The 20,901-nt window shown below is 38.7% G+C and overlaps 2 protein-coding genes across 2 annotated transcripts; one reads left to right on the top strand and one right to left on the bottom strand.

Annotated features, from left to right (window-relative positions):
* Nucleotides 1–1,709: 1,709 nt before the first annotated feature.
* Nucleotides 1,710–13,926, top strand: LOC124632366 (helicase POLQ-like). Its single transcript, XM_047167181.1, has 15 exons — nt 1,710–2,624; nt 2,724–2,902; nt 3,465–3,656; nt 3,765–3,846; nt 4,103–4,302; nt 4,536–4,681; nt 6,471–6,632; nt 6,998–7,167; nt 10,272–10,479; nt 10,847–11,031; nt 11,408–11,562; nt 11,911–12,098; nt 12,427–12,622; nt 12,964–13,098; nt 13,270–13,926. Exons 1-15 carry the CDS (start codon nt 1,856–1,858, stop codon nt 13,339–13,341), a joined length of 3,039 nt encoding a protein of 1,012 aa, XP_047023137.1. The 5' UTR covers nt 1,710–1,855; the 3' UTR covers nt 13,342–13,926.
* A 96-nt stretch (nt 13,927–14,022) lies between these two features.
* Nucleotides 14,023–16,806, bottom strand: LOC124632367 (ribosomal RNA-processing protein 8). Its single transcript, XM_047167182.1, has 5 exons — nt 16,611–16,806; nt 15,932–16,466; nt 15,296–15,470; nt 14,907–15,143; nt 14,023–14,254 (listed from the first exon to the last, which is right to left on the bottom strand). The coding sequence occupies exons 1-5, from the start codon at nt 16,677–16,679 to the stop codon at nt 14,041–14,043; spliced, it is 1,230 nt and encodes a 409-aa protein (XP_047023138.1). The 5' UTR covers nt 16,680–16,806; the 3' UTR covers nt 14,023–14,040.
* Between the last annotated feature and the right edge of the window lie 4,095 nt (nt 16,807–20,901).

Raw genomic sequence — 20,901 nt, 5'->3', positions numbered from 1 at the left:
TCAGTGAAGTTAATGTGATAGTTAGTTCTATGACGAAGAAATTATTTATACTAGGTTATTTTTATGCACCCAGTAAGACTCGTACGTACTTCTAACTAGAATACAATATCGATATTTGTTGAATCCGGTAGTGGTTCAACCCTAGTAATGGCAGCCATTTTAGTTACTACTGCAGACTGTAGCCCTCTTATTATAAAACGCGGTATCAAATAAGTATCGGCTTTTGTACTACCTTTAATCCAGCTATAAGTACGACCTTGAAAAAACGTTATTACAAAACGCAGTTTATCGCAAGTCCTATTACTATCTGTAGTACAAAAGATAAACCACCGAGCCCCCTAGTTTAACTGCAGTACTTAGTCGACAAACATCAAATTCCGACAGTATTTACTTTTGAGGTTATTTGTTTTGTGATGAAAAAAAACGAAAGTGGATATAAATATGTGTGATTTGGAATACTTGGATGTGTTAGAATACTATTGAGAGTGTCCGGAGACCCAACAGAGTGCGTCATCGAGAAAATCTCTTCAAATTACCTGACGACAATTTTCGACTTAAATATCGATTTACGTTTTTCGAAATAATAATCAATTGAATGCATGATGATAATCCATGATGATCCAGGATGATGCTCAACTGGGCTCGCCATAAAGTAAGTAGCACTTACAGTGCAAATAGGTTGCCAAAACATCCGAATTAATTGTATAAGAGTCGGAGTTTTTATTATGGATGTTTGTTTATGTTCCACGCATAAACTACCACATGGATTTTGATGAAACTCCGAAAATATATCAGATTATCATGCAGTCTATTGTTTATTTACAGATTCAAGACTATTTTGGCGTTTTGCACGCCGTATCTCTGCCAGTAATATGCAATGTTTGTAAAAGACTGGAAGCTTGCTAAAATGTATAAAAATGCTAAGATGAGAAAGGGAACAAGATTGTGTGATGAAGAACAGTGTCCAACATGTATCAGTGCGTTTGACTGTATAAATAGACATCGGAATAAAATATAATTTTCTACTTTTGTGTTGTTTCATTTTCTTTTGGTAATTTAATGCACACGATATTCTCTGTGTAAGTTATTGTGCACTTAATTTTGAAGAGGTTCTAATTAGATGCACAACGTTATTATTTAATCATTTAAATCGGGATGAAAATAATCCAAGTTATTTCTAACCTAAAAACAAAACATAACTCGGATACGCGCGTTGACGTTCCGTTATACGCGCAAACTCGATAGTTGTTTAAAAGAGAATAATTGGATCATGTATATCGTTAAAAGATATTAGAAATATAAAATTACCTTTAAATAATAAAAAGTAATATTTTCAACTGTAGAGATATTTTTTTTCGTATCATAGTTATTTATTTTTCATCAAAATGGACTTAAAAAATAATGTAAAAAGGAACGGCGCATAGAATTCGGAACGATTGAACGAATGATTTAAATATTTGTTGCATATAATCTGTGTATATTATTTGAACCACAGACAAATCGAAGTACCAAACAGTCTTCTCTTAGTCTACGTTTTGTAATAAGGATGTAAAGACTATCGTAAGTACCGTAACAAACCAAGACGTCTTCAGTCTGGTTTAAACCACTACTTGCGGCAGTTTTTATAATAAGAGGGTAGGTGTGCAGGTTTTTTTCGTGACATTTCCTGTCCCTATAGTTATATGTCAATGGTTTCTGCTGCCAAAAACTTCAAAGCTGTCAAAAGTCAAAACATAACATCGCGGTCTGCTTGTTTTGATTTTGTATTTTGGTTCCATTATAATGTAAATACTAAAATCTGATCAATATTCTAATCAATTTCTTTGTAAAATGCGCTTAAATCAGATTATTTGAAATGCAATCTATAAATAAAATAAGTGAAACTTCTACACCAAAACGCCGGCGACTTGGTACTGGGAGGATTTTATCTACAAACTTAAGGAAAACTTCGAAGAATAGAGATTTACTCAAAGACTGCAGTCCAATTAGTGCTAAATATATTGGAAGTGGGTCGAATACGCCAGAAAGATGTGACTCTCCACTTTTACCGTGCAATCAAGTAGAATTTCGGAGCATTTGTGATTCTGATATTGATAGTTCTCCTAGCAATATACCATTATCCCCGGATGTATTTAAACATCCAGAGCCATGTGAAGAATTACAATCTTCTATGAGAAATGAATGGGAGTCATTAAACGTATGTACTGGTAAAATTAATGAAATCTATGAAATAAGTGATGGTTCTACAAAAAATCAAGCAAATCCTGTAGAAATTGAAGACATTTCAGATGACATGTTTCATTCGAAATTAGAACAATCTGACCTGAATCATGTAGATAAGAGTTTTAAAAATGATATAGAAGAGAGCTTTGATATAGTAAATCAATCAATTAGCAACCTTGATGAAGTTATAAGGAATAACAGTTCCTTATTTGAAACCAGAGATTCATTTCTACTAGACATTAAAGATGATGCTATAGATAAAATAGTGCATAATCACCAGAATACACATGATTCCAAAAAGAAAAGTAAAACAGAAGTGAATCCAGCTAACACCTTTTATGGATTGCCAATGATTGCTAAAGGCTTGTTTAAAACCTATAGGAATATTGAAAAGTTTTATGGTAAGTATAACAGTGAACTCTAAATTCTATATTTATTAATTTATATTGTATATAGGTTATGTTCTACTAGAAATGCCTCATCACTTGTCTTATCTCTAGAATGGCAAGAAGAATGTTTAAGTCTGGATTCGGTGCGAGAGAGGCGGAATTTGATCTATGCTCTCCCCACCAGTGGAGGCAAGACCCTGGTGGCTGAAGTACTGATGCTGAGGGAAGTGCTTAATAGGAAGAAGAATGCACTGTTCATACTGCCATTTGTGGCTATTGTGCAGGAGAAGGTAGGTGTAATCTGCGAGTATAACTGCAAAAAAGAATGGAACAAAAGTATTACTTAAAATAAATATCATTTGTGTACTAGTTGGAGAGGCCTATGTCCAGCAGTGGACTGCTATAGGCTGATGATGTGTGTGTGTGTGTGTGTGTACTAGTTAAGTAGTAGTCTCAAACCACCAATCGGTAAACCATCATAAATTCATGTTATTTAATTTTATTGAAAGAAAATATTATTTTAATTATTTTATGTGCTGTGTTTTTCTACTGGTCAAACAACTATAAAATATTAATATGATAAAATATTTTTGTACTAGTTATGTATTGCTGTTGGCACACCTAAATGAATAAATAAAATAATAAAAAGTATGTAGTTATACCTAAGATTCTAGGTGGTACTTACTGGTAACAAGGATAGTTGAAAATGTTTATATGGGAAAGGCCATTCAAAAATGATTTTTGTGAAAACCATTGTTCATAGAAACTGTGGCAAGTTACAACACAAGTTAATTTTTTTTTCAAGAAAACTGATTCAATTATATGCTGCACAAGAGTCTTTTTTTCTTCTAGATCTGGGCACTATCGACATTTGCGGTTCAGCTAGACTTCCTAGTAGAGGAGTATGCAGGAGGCAAAGGTCATATACCGCCAAAGAAGCGACGCAAGAAGAACAGTATTTATATTGCCACCATTGAGAAAGGACTGGCTTTGGTCAGAAGCCTGATCGAGCTTAACCGACTTAACGAAATTGGATTAATTGTGGTATGATATAAGCATATAGTTAAATTGCCTCTACTGGCCAAAGTTGTGGTCTTTAAATTATGTTTTATTTTTATTTATTTGTGTTATTTTTTATTATTTGATTTTTAGGTTGATGAATTACATTTAATTGGCGAGAAAGGTCGTGGTGGTATACTTGAAACATTATTAACTACTGTCATATTTACCAATCGTAAGTTCCCACATAAATCACAAAAAAATATGGATTTCCTGATGCTGTGATATTCTTTTCCTGTTTTCAATGATTTTTCCCTAGAGCATTTTTTTCCCATCGTGAAGTAAGACTCATCAATTTTAATACAAATTATATATATTTGTATATTTATTAAATTTTATATAACCAGAATTTCATTACCTTTAACACAAATTATTCAAATTAATCATAAGTGGTTTTTCCTTATCTTCACACTATTTCCTTCATCTCTCAGAAGACATACAGATCGTGGGCATGAGTGCCACAATAGGCAACATACCGGAACTGGCGCGGTTCCTCCGCGCGGACGTGTTCACGCGGCAGTTTCGTCCGGTGGAACTGACGGAGTACGTCAAACTAGGGGATGTGCTGCACAAGATCGTTTGGGGGCCTACGGGGGTCGAGGTGGTGCCTGATAGAGAGCTCAGCTATGACGTAAGTAGGGGGAAAAGGAAAGAGTGTTATTTTGGGTAAAATAATTATCAAAATTGTATATAAATTAATAATAAAAATCACATAAGTACAATTCTGAAAAGCTATAAAATCTAAACGCATTAATTAATTAAAATAAAAAATGTGTTTAATTAGCAAAGAATAGATAAGTAAATTAACATTTCAAACTGTGACTCATTTGGAAAATGTTGGAAGCCTATATCTTGTTATTGTAGTATTCAGCAGCAGCAACGGCACTAGATCCTGATCTCCTGGGCGGGCTGGTGTCGGAGGTGGTGCCTAAAGGCAGCTGTCTGGTCTTCTGTTCCACCAAGAGGAACTGCGAGAACGTCACCGCTTTGCTGTGCAAACTGCAGAGACGGTCAGTTGATTAAACTATATACTTACCATATTTTTTATACTTTTGTAACACTGTACATATGCATCTTTCTTTATACACTCGTTTATGTACTTTCTTATGTATAAACTTCCCCTACTTACTCCCGTATATACACACCCTTATGAACTGTTTTATTTACTCTATTAATTATACACTCTCCTATTTACTCCCTAATAATACAAACCATAATGTACTCTCTTATGTATATGTTACCGTAAGATTACAAACATCGTTAGATTACAATCTATCTCGAGAGATTGTAAACTGTCGAATTATTGTGAACCGTAACATCTGATTGCAATTTAACGCATTATTTTTCGCTATATTATAATCTATCGATGAGAAATTGTCAAATTGTCAACTGTCCGAAAGCTCTCTCTGATTGGTCAGTCTTTTTGTAAGATCGACCAATCACGACCAGCCGTTCTGTTCCCATGGAGTTCCCGTAGAGTTAGGAATGAAATAGAGGTGTCAGTTAAATAAAATAAATGCTCTTCAAAAATTCTTCAAGTATTAAATTTATATAAAAATAACTCTTATAAAAATACAGTTAGGTATTTTGTCTTCAAATGCAAACTTATATTTAAAAATAAAATAAAATGGGTGCTAATTAAACAGGCTTCTTTTTAATATCATTATTCGCCCCCAAAAATGTATGTTGCCTTCTAAATTACTAAGTCAGCCACAATTAATAAAGTGTCGAGCATCTAAATAATACTATCTTAGCCACGAGTTATCTTCCACTCTAAATACAACTCAGCATGATGGTTATTTTTTTGCATCTAAATTTGTAGCATGCATTCTAACAGTAAACTTCTTAAATACTATTAAATGACATCATAAAAATATTTATTTACCTTCTAATTTTTTAACTCGTACCTACTGAGTTTTTTGTTTAAAATATAACACATCCCATATTAATTGACCCAGCATGGAAGTAAGCATGCAACATGCAGCAAGCATAACTTCTGTCACGGCTCCGGCGCTGCGGGGCTCCGGCGGTCCCATGCGGGCTTATCGTCGCAGATGGTTTTCACGCTCACCACCGCAGCTTCGGCTTGCTGGCCGGCGGAGCCGGCCAGCCTCAGCCGCGGCGGCGAGCGCTGAAACTACCTGCGCCTCAGCTCGCAGGCCGCCTCGCCCCTCCGCGCCTACGCGGTTTTGAATTGCACTCTAGGAGTAGGGCAGACAAGACTACGTGGAGTCGGTTTTGCAGCGATTCGTTTTCGTCACTAACTTCAATTTTTAATACAATTTTTAATTGTGTGTAATTTGAGTCTTAAAAATTAAGTACAATTTTTGATTTTATAAAAAATTAAACCGTCACTTATTTTTGCACGTCAAAGAGCTGTGACACCGGGAGTTGCAAAGAACATTGTCTTTTTTGACGTTCTACCAATCAGCGCGCAAGATGCATTCCGTTCTACGCCAGTTGACAATTTGACCGCTCTACATCGCTCTCGATCTTACAAAAAGACTGACCAATCAGGGAGAGCTTTCGGACAGTTGACAATTTGACAATTTCTCATCGATAGATTATAATATAGCGAAAAATAATGCGTTAAATTGCAATCAGATGTTACGGTTTACAATAATTCGACAGTTTACAATCTCTCGAGATAGATTGTAATCTAACGATGTTTGTAATCTTACGGTGACATATACACTTCCCCTATTTACTCCCTTATATTCTCCCTACAAAATCTGGGATTATCATTTAGCTAAAATACTTCAATGGGTGCTGGACCTTAAGCGTGTCTGACATTTGTAGTGAAATGATAGCACACAAGAAAGCGGAGCGACGAGCGCTGGAGAGCGCGCTCAGAGCGGAGGGAGCGAACGCTGAGCTCGCGGCTGCTGTGCGGTACGGTATTGCCTACCACCATGCTGGACTCGCTAGTGATGAAAGAATACTGCTGGAACAGGCTTATAGGTAAGTGTATCTCATATTCTGAAATGAGGTGAGATATGAAGAAACGTAATTGTATTTTATATAACTGTAACCATATTTCAAACAATAAATAAATAAAAAAAAATCAAGTTCTGATGACTCCCACCAATCTTGGGTCTATCAAAAGTTCAGATCAAAATATTTAGATTATGTAGATGAGCCAGAACCTTTTCCTTTCACTTGTGTAACTCAAAACTTCTTGGTCAGGTTGATTGTCAGGATGTGCCAAAGATTTGCAAATATCATTTGCAACGGCGACAGCGGCTTGCATGTACCTACATGTTGCAGTTGGTCCCTCATCCACGCGCCGACCGTATTAACCAATTTTTTTGTAATAACCCCACTAGGTCAGGAGCCATATCAGTGTTATGTTGTACATCAACCCTCGCAGCCGGGGTCAACCTGCCGGCTCAACGCGTCATCATCCGCGCCCCGCTAGTGGGGCGGGAGTTCATCTCGCTCGGCGCCTACCGGCAGATGGCGGGCCGCGCCGGACGCAAGGGGGTCTGTGACACCGGTAATGTGCCACTATTAGTAGTATATACAGGGTTATAGGTAACACACTGGCAACCTCTCGGGACCGTATAACTAATATCATAAACTAAAACTTTTGTTCTACGACTTTTAATAATTCTCAGATTTTAGTTCATCAAAATTTTCACACAAAAATTAAAATATTTCAAGTGTACGCTCTAAAATTTACGAAGTCTATGGGAAGCAAAAGAAAGTGCTAGTTAGGTAAACAGTAGTACAAAAGACAGCGGAGGGGAGCGGGCTCGGGCGGCGGGGGAGCGTTTGAACTTGACCTATTTACGAGCGGCCGTCAGTCGTTTTTATGCGCCCGCGTCGCCTCATACGTGTCCTTATAGCGAAATTCGGTAGTGCGAACGTAATTATCTTTACAGGATGGCGTATCGATATTCAAATGTCGAGTACACGGAAATGGTGCGAATGCTTGCTAGGTGTGATGACAATGTTTCGAAAGCCTGTCGCCAATACGCCATACGATTCCCAAACATCCCTACACCTCGCTGAGTAACAATGCTAGCCGCCACACAGCGGTTACGAGATTACGGGCAATTCCGGCATGCCATCAAGGATAGTGGTCGTCCACCGAGGCACACAGTACGTGAAGACGATATTTTTTTTTTTGACTTGTTACCAATTCAAAAGTATGACTAGCTACGAGAATAGTGCGCGGGAGGCGTGGGTAGGTAAAGATCTTGCATTCCGTCTAAAAGTGCAAACCCTCTACGCCAAACGAATTCATTGTAATGTGTGATAATCTCGACTCGTCCACACACTCTAAGGTCGACTAATCGCTCGACTGGTTTCGATCGGGCGATTAGTTGGTGAAGAAATGGTGGGGGCGTGCAAATTTTATCACTATAGCAAAATAGAGTTGAAATGTGTTAGATAGAACAATGAAATCTTGTAGGTTTGTTTTTGGCAAATGTATTACACTTCTGGACACATCTACTGGCCCACCTTAGAGTTTAGGTTTCGATGGCCCCTACCGAAATATTATTGCTAGATTGAACAAAAACTGTTGATGCAGTTTTAAACCTGATACATTTTACCTTCTTTTTCGATCGTATTGTTTTAAATTTGAATTCAGAATACCATACGACATGGAGCTACGCCTAACAAGTCGGATATGTGCCTCGTTAAAGGCAATTGATTTTTGAATAAAAAACATGTTTTATCAAATAAAGGCTTAATTTAATAACGCGTGTTGCCTCCATGGGCATCTACTACAGCTCTCATACGATTAGGCATAGAGTTTATCAACCGGTCTATGAAATTTTGAGGGATCATCTCCCATTCCTCTTCATGGCAGTTTTCAACTCCTGCATCGTCTGGGCAACTGGCTGACGAGCCCTAACACGTCTTTTTAGCTCGTCCCACATGTGCTCAATGGGGTTCATGTCTGGGCTTCTGGCTGGCCAGTCTATAACTGTGATATTCACATCCCAAAGATATTCCCTGACGATGCCGGCCGCATGGGCTCTTGCATTATGATGCATAAAAAGGAAATTTGGGCCCACATAGTCCGTGTATGGTATCACGTGGGGTTCTAAGCACTCACTAATGTACCTTTCAGCATTTAATGTTGGCAGCCGTGGTCCTGTAACAACCTCAAGTTGAGTTTTGCCGCTCGCGGATATACCGCCACCGACAGTCCATGAGCTACCGCCATAAGCAACCCTCTCTTCAAAGCAGCATTGTGCGAAACGCTCTCCCTTACGTCGGTAGACCTTCTTCCTTCCATCATTGCCATGTAACACAATTTTAGACTCATCAGAAAAGAGTACACGGCTCCAATCTTGCTGTGTCCAATTTAAATGACTGCGTGCGAAATGAAGGCGCGCTGTTCGGTGGGCTCGCGTTAGTTTTGGCGTTCTTTTAACCTTCTCCGAACAGTTCGAGCGCTTGCACATGCTCCATGGAAGTCACGAAGTTGATTTTGTATCTCAATGGAGGTAAGGTGACGATTTCTCAAGCTGGTCGTCACGATGAAACGATCCTTTCCTTCAGTTGTGACCCGAGATCGCGGCCTTCCTTGGCGACGAACAAAGCCGCCAGTCTCTAGGTACCTCCGATAAACATTTCGGACCACAGCTTGGGCGGCGACTTCAGGTGAAGTATCCATAGATTATTGAGAGAACCTCACCTTAATGTTAAGAATAAGTAATGTTTGTTGCAAAACCAAAGATATCAATCACTTTTTCAAGAATTAAATCCAAGTAAACCAATAAAACCAAGTTTTCCTAGTAATCGATTGTTTGATATCAACAAGCGGGCTCCAAATTGTCTCTTGTTTCCTTCAATTCTGTATTCGAAATTCAAAAAAAGACTATTGAATGAAATTGTGAATGTGCAAGGTTCAAAACTGCATAAAAACCTTTTGCTCGACCTAATATAAAAATTTAGCTAGGACCAAACGAAACTGAAAATACAAGGTGGGCCTATAGATGTGTCCAGAAGTGTATGTTTTATAAAAAGTCATAGAACAAAAGTTGTAGTTTATGATGTTAGTAATACAGTCCTGCAAGGTTGCTAGTGTGTTACCAGTAACCCTGTATAGTAATAAGTAATATATAATTTATATACAGTTTATTATATAATATAATATATGGCTAGGTAAGAACAGAAGGAATCCAAGTAGCATTTTTTTAAAGTTGAGATATTCATAGAAATGCGTTTTTATGAATATCATAATTATGTTGAGCACATGATTTAAAATATGTTTGTTATTTGATAGATATAAACATAACTCAAACTTTCATAGCTGTTTTTCTTTAGTAAATGCAATTTTGATAAAAATATTGATATAATTGTGTTTATATTTAAATATTTTGTTGAAATACAGAAACGTAACATAAAAGAGTTTGTTTGAAAAAGTACTGAATAACACTTGGGTTACTTTTGCACAACCTCACTTCATACTCAAAAGTCCCAAAAATCGACTTTGCTCCATTTTGTCAAAAATGTTACTTGGATCACTTCTGTTCTTAACTAGCCATATAATTATAATTTATATTTATAATATATAATGTATATACAGTTTATATGTGCTTACAGACAGAGTTGGTTTTTTATATGAGTCTTCTTTAACAGGAGAGAGCATAATAATCTGTGAGTCTCGCAATTGGGAGCGCTTACAGTCGGTCCTCCGCGGCGGCGTGTCGCCCGCGCGGAGCGGGCTGCGCGCGGCCGCGGCGGCGCTGGCGCTCAGCGCGGTGGCGCTGCGGCTGGCGAGTACACGGCCTAAGCTGCATGTCCTCATGGGCTGCACGCTGCTGGCCGTCACTGGGGATGAAGATGCGTGAGTCACTCGTACTTATAAAGACGATGTAGTTTTGTGATAATTCAGTATCTTCTGTTCAAGGACCTCTGTTGACTCTGTTCTCTCTTGTTTTTTTTTTATATCTAAAAGAGATGTAATAATGATTTATACCGCATAACTTTGCAATTATGATGTTAGCCATTTGAAGCCTCACGCATGCGTATAGTATTTTTTTATTACTTTTCTGACTTTTGCGAAATTGGCAGCCAGCTTTAGACAAGCAAAACTTCTCGGCGATGTCTATAAGTACGTACAACTACACACGCACTAGCGAGTAGATTAGCTTACTTCATAATTGCAAAGTTATATGGCACGAGTTTAAAAAACTTATTGGAAAACCCCTTAGCAACCCAGTGGACGTGAAAGCGGTTTGCGACGATTCCATCCGCACTCTCCTGCAGTCGGGTGCTCTAGAAGTGGCGAACAAGACGGCCGGGAGCAAAGACGCGTCACACTTGAGCCAACACGATTGTTACGTGTACAATGATAGCGAACTCACTGTCAGCAAGCTGGGGAATGCGGCTATAAAAGGTAATTGAAAATGAGTAGTTATAGTCTTTATGCCTAAGTATATAGAGTCCATTATCGAATGTATATTATGTTACTTAACAATTAAACACCTATGTCTCGTATCTGTATCTATCTACCGCTAGGCAGCTGCTATTTATTTTCTGAGTTCAATATAGTTTGATCACTGACACAAGTATCCAGCCTAAGTCGACCTCTAATCGAAGCTCTTTTGGTTATACGTACAGAGTTTAATTTCACTTTATGACCTTAAGACCTATTCATTGTTAACAGTAATTTTGTCATAAGTTTCATGCAAAAATTATCAAAAAATATCACTCGGTTGCATGAAACTATCGTCTTTACGACCCTACAAATAGAGCTCAATATACCTTACCAGGCTGCATGGACCTATCCACCGCCAAGCAGTTACTCTCAGACCTGGAGCGTGCAGCCAGGAGTCTGGTGCTGATGGGCAGCCTACATCTGCTGTACCTGGTGACGCCGCACGACGCTGCCGGAGTTAGACCTGATTACTCGCATTATTATTCCTTGGTAAGCCCAAAACATTACTTGAACTGTGCATTTTTGAACAACTACTTATCTTGTATACCTGTCTGGGGTAATATAATTGACTCTCGATTTATGTTTCGTTTTTTTTTTGCCTTGGAAGTAGATAGGTTAAAGTAAAAACAAACATTTGAATTCAGAAGCTGCTCTTTTTTGGAGAATCCGTTAAAATAATAAAAAGCTTTTTTTTTAGTTTCCAAACTGGGCAAGGTCCAAAAAAAGTGAAGTTGCAAAAAAAATATTAAATCTGAAAGAGATGTGGCTAACAATAAGTGTATTTCACAAGAGGCATATTGGTGACACGTAGACTCTTAAATATCTCATTCCTTCCAGTACTGCAACTTAGACGAAGAAGGCATACAAACGGCAAAAATTCTGGGCATAACGGAACACAACGCCGTACGAATGATGACCGGCAAGCCCATACAGAATGTGTCAGAGATAGTGCTGGGCCGCTTCTATCTAGCGCTCATGTTACACGATCTGTGGAAGCAAGTGCCGTTCCCTGCTGTCGCCTACAAGTAAGTTGGGATTTGAGTCTTATTTGTATGAGCGTGGAGTTTCTGATAGGTGAATATAAGTATGCTAGATATCGGGCCAGCGCATATAGAAGGTATCGGAGTCAGTTACTTTATTTATTTATTGGATTTCCAATAAATAATGGGAAACATTATTTTTAGATTTAGATTTTTTAAACATGGATCTTATTTTCAGAAGACTATTTTGGCAAATATTTTTAGGATTTCTGTAAATTTTTACTACATCCAATTATAAGCACTTCTAGTTCAAAAACTCACTTGTACGAATACTTCTATAAGACCTATTTCTACAACCATCCCACTCCCCCAGATACAGTCTATCCCGCGGCACAGTACAATCAGTAATGTCATCATCAGCAGCCTTCGCGTCCTGTGCACAGAAGTTCTGCGAAGAGATGCAACACCTGTGGATGTTCAGAGCATTGCTCGGAGAACTGGCTTCCAGGCTGCAGCATTGTGCAGCACCTGAACTGCACCAGCTCATGGAACTGCCGTCTGTTAAGAAGGTGGGTTTGAAAATCTCTTACATATTTTTTCTCGTATCAACAACTCAACTAAATAAGTTTATACTTAGTTCACATTACCTGCTGATCAACGCAGGTAATGTGAACTAAGTTTATGAGTACGCATGTGGTAGTTTTGCGCAACCTCCTCGTACGTTGCGCAAATTTCTGGTACTTTGCGCAAATTTATAGTACTTTGCGCAAACTTATGGCACTCTGCGCAACCTTGCCATACTTTGTATAATTGTGTCTTTCATGTTATAATGACGTAGTGCCGTGGCTAACAGCGATATAAGTATCGAATCCTATGAAGCTAAACTGTAATCCCTTTATATTTTGGTCAGGCCCGTGCGATGCAGCTACTGCGGGCAGGTTACAAGCGCATAGAAGACGTGGCGAAAGCTTCAGTGGACGACTTGATGTCGGCCGTGTCGCATCTGTCGCGGACTGCTGCCAGCCAACTCATCAGCTCTGCTAGGGTAAGCAGGATATTAATAAAAAATTGAACGGTTTCACTTCACACTACTTGTACGACTACTTTGTTACCGGATCGAAATATAGAAAGGAAAATTGCTGCTTTATGTCAACTCGCTTGGAATTAAAGACCTTATTTACCAGAATAGCTTTTATAAATAACTTATGTGTTACAGATGACACTCATAGAAAAAGTGGAAAATTTACGAGCCGAGGCTGAAGATGTCATGGAAGAACTTAATGTATAACTATGTTAGCAGAAGATTAGATCAAAACTAAGGTTGGCCGTTCACGTCAGACTTTTTGTAGGACAGATATTTCGACCGATTTCTGAACGACATTGTAACAGGATGTTTTGAGCAGGATTTTCTGACCGACTTTTTTTAGGACGCGTGCGTTGCACTTTTGCTGTCAGTGCGTCCTACAATAAATCGGGCACCGATCATCGGACGCGGGCTGGCAGCCTAAATATATTTATTTAATCAGAATCGATTACGAGTTTTTGTAGAAAGGCAAACTGTGATTTCAAAGTACAACATTTGATGAACTGAACTTGGTAATAATAGATGCCTTTATATTATTGTACAAACAAATAAATTTTGAATTGAATTTAATAAGAAATTAACTACAATAATAAATATGTAATAATTTGGTCGGCACCTTATAAAATAATAAGATAATGTAGTGCGGGTTCTCTAATAAGTGTGTGATAATTATTTTGTAAGTGAAACATAGACCTCAATCAAGTAAAACCTCAAAAATAGAATAAGAAGAAACAGATCTGTTTAATTATCAAGATTTATTGTTAATTTTATAATAAAATATTATTGAAATTGACTGTTTTATTCCGTTACAAGCCTCTTCACTTCAAACTTTACGCAATTTCGCTTCAGTTATATTTTAAGGGGTAAAAGAAAATAAAAATAAAATACCATTAACAATTTTATTCACCGTCTCTTATACAAGCAGGGTTTGAGCGTCAGGGCGGGTAGTTTGGCCTTCTTAACAGGCGGGTCACGGATCTTACTGAACTCCATAAAGAAGAACACTTTGTTACTCTTGTCCAACTGTTTGAGCTTGAAGCCGAGCCGTTCTACTTCTTTAGCAAAATCCTCCACTTTGTCGAACCGACTTTCTACTTCGGCTATTAGGAGGTGGCCTCTGTGGACAAAATACATAGATTAGGAAGAGTTTTGGTTCAAGCCTGCTTATGCAATAACCGCGAATTGACGAGAGATCATTAGTCTGTGCTGAAAACCCGGATTCACGGGTTATGTATTTACTAGCTTTTGCCCGCGACTTCGTTCGCATGGAATAGTGACTTCCGGCATATTTTTGGTTTGACCAATAGATGGCGCTATATGTCCGGAATACTTTTTTTTTTTTTGAAATAAAAACTATCCTATATCCTTTCTCAAGTTCCAAACTATGTCTGTACCAAATTTCACACAAATCGGTTCAGTAGTTTAGGCGTGAAGAAAAGACAGACAGACAGACAGACAGAGTTACTTTCACATTTATAATATTAGTTAGGATGAAGTATTTTATACTATGCCATGGTATACAAAATAATAATTTTGACATTAGTTAATTGTTTAATTATTTTAAGTTATAATGCGCTTCCCCTTGCAGGTCTTGACTTACTCTTACTAGCTCATGTTTTTGATTCTCAAGTATTTAAAAAAAAGTACCAATTTCAGATCCTTAGGAATATAGAAACAAATAAATAAAAAAAACCTAACTAACGCTATCCAGTATAATTTATTGCTTTCATATAGATTCGTAAAGTTACTTCTGAAGAAAACAAACTCACCCCATCTTCAGTACCCTATTAGCTTCCACGAGGTACTGCGTTAAATCCGTGCCCATCAACGCTAAACAGTACACAGTAACATCCATTGATGCAGACAGCAGCGGTGTGCGGGCCATGTCACACGCCTCAACGCCGGGAGCCGACGCCACGAGATCGAAGGAGCGGACCTTGTGAGGCACACGGCGAGATAAGGCTGCCTCGCCACAGCCTAGGTCAGCTATTAGATGGGTTTTAGGCCTGTTAGAGAAATTTAAATGTGAAAAGGATGTAATGTCCTGTAATGCCTTCCAGCACAGATAAAAAAAAGTTGCTCTTTATTTTCAACCCTTTTTAAACTATTTGTGACTATGAGAAATTAGAATACAGATATTCAGCTGTCACTAACTTACATTTTCATAATCTTCTTGACAATAACATCAAGTGGATTGACAGGCCATTTCTTGACCTGCAACTGATACCCCTGGTGGTATGTCTGGAAAGCAGCCGGGTCACTCTGGAACAACTGCTGGGCTTCAGACCCTGAAGATGTATACAGCTTCTCATTCAAGTACCTGAACTGGGCGGCTGAAAGGAATCAAAATGTTAGTAATGGCCAGTCTGACTGTGCCTGGAGTAAGTTATACATCTAAACCTTCACAACATATCAGGATTGGAGACAACCACATGCGTATGTCTATAGAGGATTCTGAGTTTATTATGAACAAAGCGATGCAGCAAAATATAATTTACATAAATGCAGTGATGTTACATACAAGTTTCGTAATCCCAAATGTTATTCTTTAACCCCTTGTATGCTGGTGCGCATCTATGCGAGAAACAATGGATTTTCTATTGTTCTCTAATTAGCGGCATTCATGAGGTTAAAGGCTATGATGAGTATTTATTTAAAAAATTGATATGTTTTGATCACTCTCACATTTGAAAATATAGTGCTTCATGAACTCCAGGTAAAAGAAGAAGTTATTTGCTGTTACCTTGTCTATTATAAGTTTAATTTAGAGTTAATAATAATAGACAAAAGTTACCTTTTAACCGCTCCAACATTCTGTCCCTCAGCTTATTACCAGTTTTGCTAACATTAATAGGGTTTCTATGACTACTGCTTTCTAATAGAGATCGCAATTTAGCCTTCTTGGGGTTGACAGGAATGCTCTCACTGATCTCATTATTTGTATTTGTTACTCTTTCCGTGGACTTATCATTTATACCTATGTTATTAAGGATCTTTTTAAGTTTATTTTTCTTTTGAGTGATTTGTTTCTGTTCAGAGAATAACAAGTCTTCCTTGGCATCATTTTCTATGACTGCGTTGAACTTTTTCTTTTTAGCGTTTAATAGTATTTCATCAAAGTTCTCTGTTTCAGGTATTTCATATTCGTCTTCAGTTTTCTTCTTTTTTGTATTAGGTACTGTGTTATTTTTTGTCTTTTTAATAACTTTGTTTTCTATTTTGCGTTTTTTTGATGGTTGGTTAGCGCCATTCACAGGGACATTGTTGTTTTTTTCCTCAACATGGTTTGGTTTTGATGTTTTTATTTGATTCTCGAGTTTTTCTTTTTTCTGTAATAACGTAATAACAGGGTACAGGAATATCGTAATTCTTAGGAAGCTGGATATATTAGGACACGTTTGATTAATTTATACTTGCAAGTAATAATGTTGAACAAGCCTGTTTACACATAACACAAGTAAGGAACAACTTACCTTTACTTTTTGTGTGAATGTTGTTTTAGTTTTGGGCACGTCATCTTCCCAATCTGGTATTTTAAACATATTGATTTCTTTCACTCTAGACTCAAGATACACGTTACACGATTTATTGAGTATTTCTGTAATAAAAAGTAGGGTTATGTTTATAAAATGCGCATTGCTCTACGACATTGACATCTGTCATAACGCGTTTCGGTACTTTCGTTGGTTATCGACCGATTGGACCGCTAACTAAACGCAAATTAATGTTTTTTGTGGATGAGGTGCTCTTGGCTCCAAGCTCACTAAGGCCGCGAACGCACAGGAAGGTGGCTTGCTTAGCGCCTAGTGCCTAGCGGCTTTCATCCTGGCTATTCGAGTAGCTAGGCGCTAAGCGCGCAGTGCAGCCGGTCGCGTTCATTTTAGAACGTTCGTTTTACTGGGCTACTCGCTAGGTGACGCGCTAGACACTAGGCGCTAAGCAAGCCACCTGCCTGTGCGTTCGCGGCCTAACAGTTGCACTGAGGATCGAATATAAGGTTAACAAGGTTAGCCGCATTTTCATCATCATCTTGTCATTATGAGTTCCGGTCAGTGGGTCGTTTTAGGGGCGACCTCCGTGTTTCGGAAGGCAGGTTACAAGTAGGTCAGCGAGAATTAATAAATAGGGTAAGTATTAATAAAGGAAGTACCTATATGAGGAGTAGCATAAAAGAGGAGAAGGCATATAAGGGAGTATACAAAGGGAGTACCTACATAAGTGATAGTAAACAAGGGAGTACATTCATCTGCCTGGCCTTTTCCCAACTATGTTGTGGCCGGCTACCAGTCGAGTCTAACCAGATGCAGCTGAGTACCAGTACCTATTTTAAATGGTGCGACTGCCTATCTGACCTCATAACCTAACTATAGTGGAGTACATTAGGTAATATAAAAATGGAACTGCTTAAGGCTCGTTTATAAACACGAGGAGTACATGAGGGGAGCACCTAACGGGTAGTAAATAACGCTATTTCATAAGGGAGTATATAGGTTGACTATATTAAAAGAAGAAATAAGTGTGGCGTCAATTAGGGTTCTGGGCATGCCCACTTTTCCCAATACGGTAGGTTCAAAACTGGTAGGGACATCGGCATACGTAGAACTGTTTTGCATAACATATTATTGTAACTATACTTTTTGTCAGTAGGTACCTAATTATGAAAAGCTTATTATCGTTCATGTTTCTTATAAATTAAATTAGCTATGGCATGGTCGTCGTCTTATTTACTTAGGTATTTGAAACACAGCGTGTATCAAATCAGTGGAATTTAACGTTTGGAGTAGGCTGTTGTTTGCGAAATAATTAGGTTGGTAAGTGCTACTTTGTTAATTTATCAGGTCTATTCGGTGTGTGTGCCTTATCTCATAGGTACTACCTACCTATAATACCTCTCATAGCTAGCCATTTTCGTTCAGATTCAAAAGTGCCAGCCAATAAAAAAAAAGGGATATATTGTGGAACACCGATTTTCGGTCACGGTGCAGGGGCCCGATTCTCCTAATTTTACTTAAGCAACATACGATTCACGTTCGACTGCGAATCCCGCCTCGATTACGATTGAAACGTATGTGGCATTCCGCTATTTTTTCATATATATTATCTGCAAATGATTAACTATTGCAATATGATTGTAGAGCAAACTACCGTATAGACCAAAATCACCAAAATAGCAGACCAATCGCAAACCAATCGAATGTCGTTGGAATACGATTGGTCTTATATTAGTATGTACATAGCAGAATGCCCGATATGGTTAAAACTGCTATTGCGATCATATTGCGATTCGATTTCTATTCGATTTTGACATTATTAACTTAGGAGAATCGGGCCCCAGGTTTCTCGAAATAGGCCAGGTCAAAATAGCAGTGGCGAAGGGTGGGTGGTTTATTGAAATAGGGAAGCCGCAGCAAAAAAAACTGGGGGGGGGGGGTTCTCAGGGACGGGGGGGAGAGGTAATGGAGGTAATTTCTCAGTCCACCTTTTAGCACTGACTGAGAGACTGATAGTTTGAACATGTTTTCTCGAGGAATTCTGCAGATTATTAATATTTATAAAACTTTATTCCATAAACTACTAGAATCTGAGAAAAGTTGGCACTAGAAACAATACATTTTATTTAATTTACAACGGCCTGTTAGCCATTGATATTTATCGTATAGGAATACATTTCATCCAAACTAATATTATAAATGCGAAAGTAACTCTGTCTGTCTGTCTATGTTATTTCCAAATGATACACACACTAATAAATTCAATAAGTAATACAACGAACAAATTGTTAATGATATTATCTAAAACAAAATAAGAACAATGAGAGTGAATTTGTCTGATTTGTTTGTTTACATATTTGAGAGCTCTAAGCGCTGTCACTCGCGCGTAGACAGATATAGCTACTCTACTCTTGACGCGTTCTTTCTCGTTCACTCGTGAGTTTTGATTGGCTGGAAGCCGCTCCGTGAGCCGGCTTACCGCTCGCTCATAATGCCGAGAACATCGCGCGGCGCGGCGTGGATGACGTCACGCAAGCGTAGTTTTGTATGGAGGAGGAAGCCGAGACGCTTACCCGGCTTGTTTAGTAGGAGCAAAATGTTTCAAGTAATTTATAGACAATTTTTTTTTACGGTGTTAGGCGTTTTGTTATACCTACATATTTAAATTGTGTGGTTTAAATGATTATAATTATTAATTACTAGCTTCTGCCCGCGACTTCGTACGCGGATAAAGTCCCTTATGCCAGCGACTACGGGGTCAGCAAAATCAAAGATCTGAATCGTCTGATATTGAATTTTAAGGGCCCGTTGACTTGAAAACAACGGAATACGCATAGCCATTAGAAACGTTCCATATATTTAATTTTTGTACTTCAACGGCAAAAGCACAGCAGACTAAACAAAACGCTGAGAACTGAACCGCAAAAGACGTGACCATACGGATAAAAGTAGTGATTCTAATTAGTCCGCATTTAAGTTGTGTGTGGCAAAAATATTACACGTATTAATACGTTAAAAAACATTAAATGTTACTAAGATGACAAAGTCGTGATGACTTAGTGGAAGTCGTGGTGGTTTAGTGGGTAGAGAACCAATCTCTCAAGTATGAGCGTACGTCTTTGATTCCAGGTCTGGCAAGTACCTGCCAATGCAACTTTTCTAAGTTCGTATGTACTTTCTACGTATATTTTGGATACCAATGACCGTTATTTGGAGGGGATGTTAAACTGTAGGTTCCGGCTGTCATTGAACATTCTTGGCAGTCGTTATGGGTAGTCAGATGCCAGTAAGTCTGACCAGTTTTACCAAGGGGTATTGGGTTGAGCGGGTAACTGGGTTGTGGAGCTCAGATAGGCAGTCGCTCCTTGTAAAACACTGGTACTCAGTTGCATCGTGACTGGAAGTCGACTCTAACATATTTGGGACAAAGGCTCTTGAGATAATAACGACAATAATAATGAGATATAAGCACCGCAGGACATCTGAGGCTGATGACGGGAGTAGCGACCCCGGTGGGCTATATATACTGAGTTCTCCAGGGAGAGTATACTGAACCCCATCTCCGGCCGGTCGGAGTGAATCATAACGGGGGTTAGGTAGGTCTCACGCCTCTGGCTTGGCTTGGCCGTCCAGAGTGGAGTCGCTAGAGCAGGGTTAGTAGCAATGCTCGGAGGATAGGTGCCTCGTGGTAAGTGACCCACAGGGAGCGCGTAATCTGCGTTTAAAATCCGCCGAGTATCCTCACACTTCAGCCGCTCATGTCCCTGTTGCCCTCTTGTTGCTATTCAGTGACTGATTTCCGGAGGCCCAGTAAGTGAGCTAGCGAGTCTCCACCTGCCATTTTTACCATTTCACCATTTTTACATGTATCTAATACATTGTCATCGGCACGTGCCATAGTTCCCGTAGTTTCCCCATTCCTAGTTCATTAGCATCCCATCACAATAGCCCAAGTAGTTTTCATCAACAGTTAGCAATAGTATAGCACAGAACCGGGGATTGTCTTTTTTTTAACGACGTCCACCGGGGATTGTCCTTGGGTTCATTTCTATAGTGTATAAAGGAATAATCGTCGGTTTTGTTTCACCATTTCATTAAAGTTGTCTCAAAAATGCTTCAGCGTGGCTTCGGCCCCACGTTTGCCTCCCAAAAATTCGGAACTCTGTAGTCCCGAGGTCTGGAAGAGACATACAAAATAATAATGAGATATAACGCAACAAATTCGGAGAGTGGGGGCTCGTGCCGCCACGTCTAGGTATGTAAAATTTGTACT

Source organism: Helicoverpa zea, chromosome 8, assembly GCF_022581195.2.
Source record: "Helicoverpa zea isolate HzStark_Cry1AcR chromosome 8, ilHelZeax1.1, whole genome shotgun sequence".
Lineage (NCBI taxonomy): Eukaryota > Metazoa > Arthropoda > Insecta > Lepidoptera > Noctuidae > Helicoverpa > Helicoverpa zea.
Note: the sequence above shows the minus strand (reverse complement) of the source record. Positions and strands in the feature narration are given on the sequence as shown.

Coding starts and splice junctions, on each gene's coding strand:
- LOC124632366 (XM_047167181.1), top strand. CDS start 1,856: ATGCAATCTATAAATAAAATAAGTGAAACTTCTACACCAAAACGCCGG. Junction 11,032..11,407: donor GGGGAATGCGGCTATAAAAG/GTAATTGAAAAT, acceptor ATACCTTACCAG/GCTGCATGGACCTATCCACC. Junction 11,563..11,910: donor ACTCGCATTATTATTCCTTG/GTAAGCCCAAAA, acceptor CATTCCTTCCAG/TACTGCAACTTAGACGAAGA.
- LOC124632367 (XM_047167182.1), bottom strand. CDS start 16,679: ATGTTTAAAATACCAGATTGGGAAGATGACGTGCCCAAAACTAAAACA. Junction 16,467..16,610: donor CATTCACACAAAAAGTAAAG/GTAAGTTGTTCC, acceptor ACGTTATTACAG/AAAAAAGAAAAACTCGAGAA. Junction 15,471..15,931: donor AATGTTGGAGCGGTTAAAAG/GTAACTTTTGTC, acceptor GATTCCTTTCAG/CCGCCCAGTTCAGGTACTTG.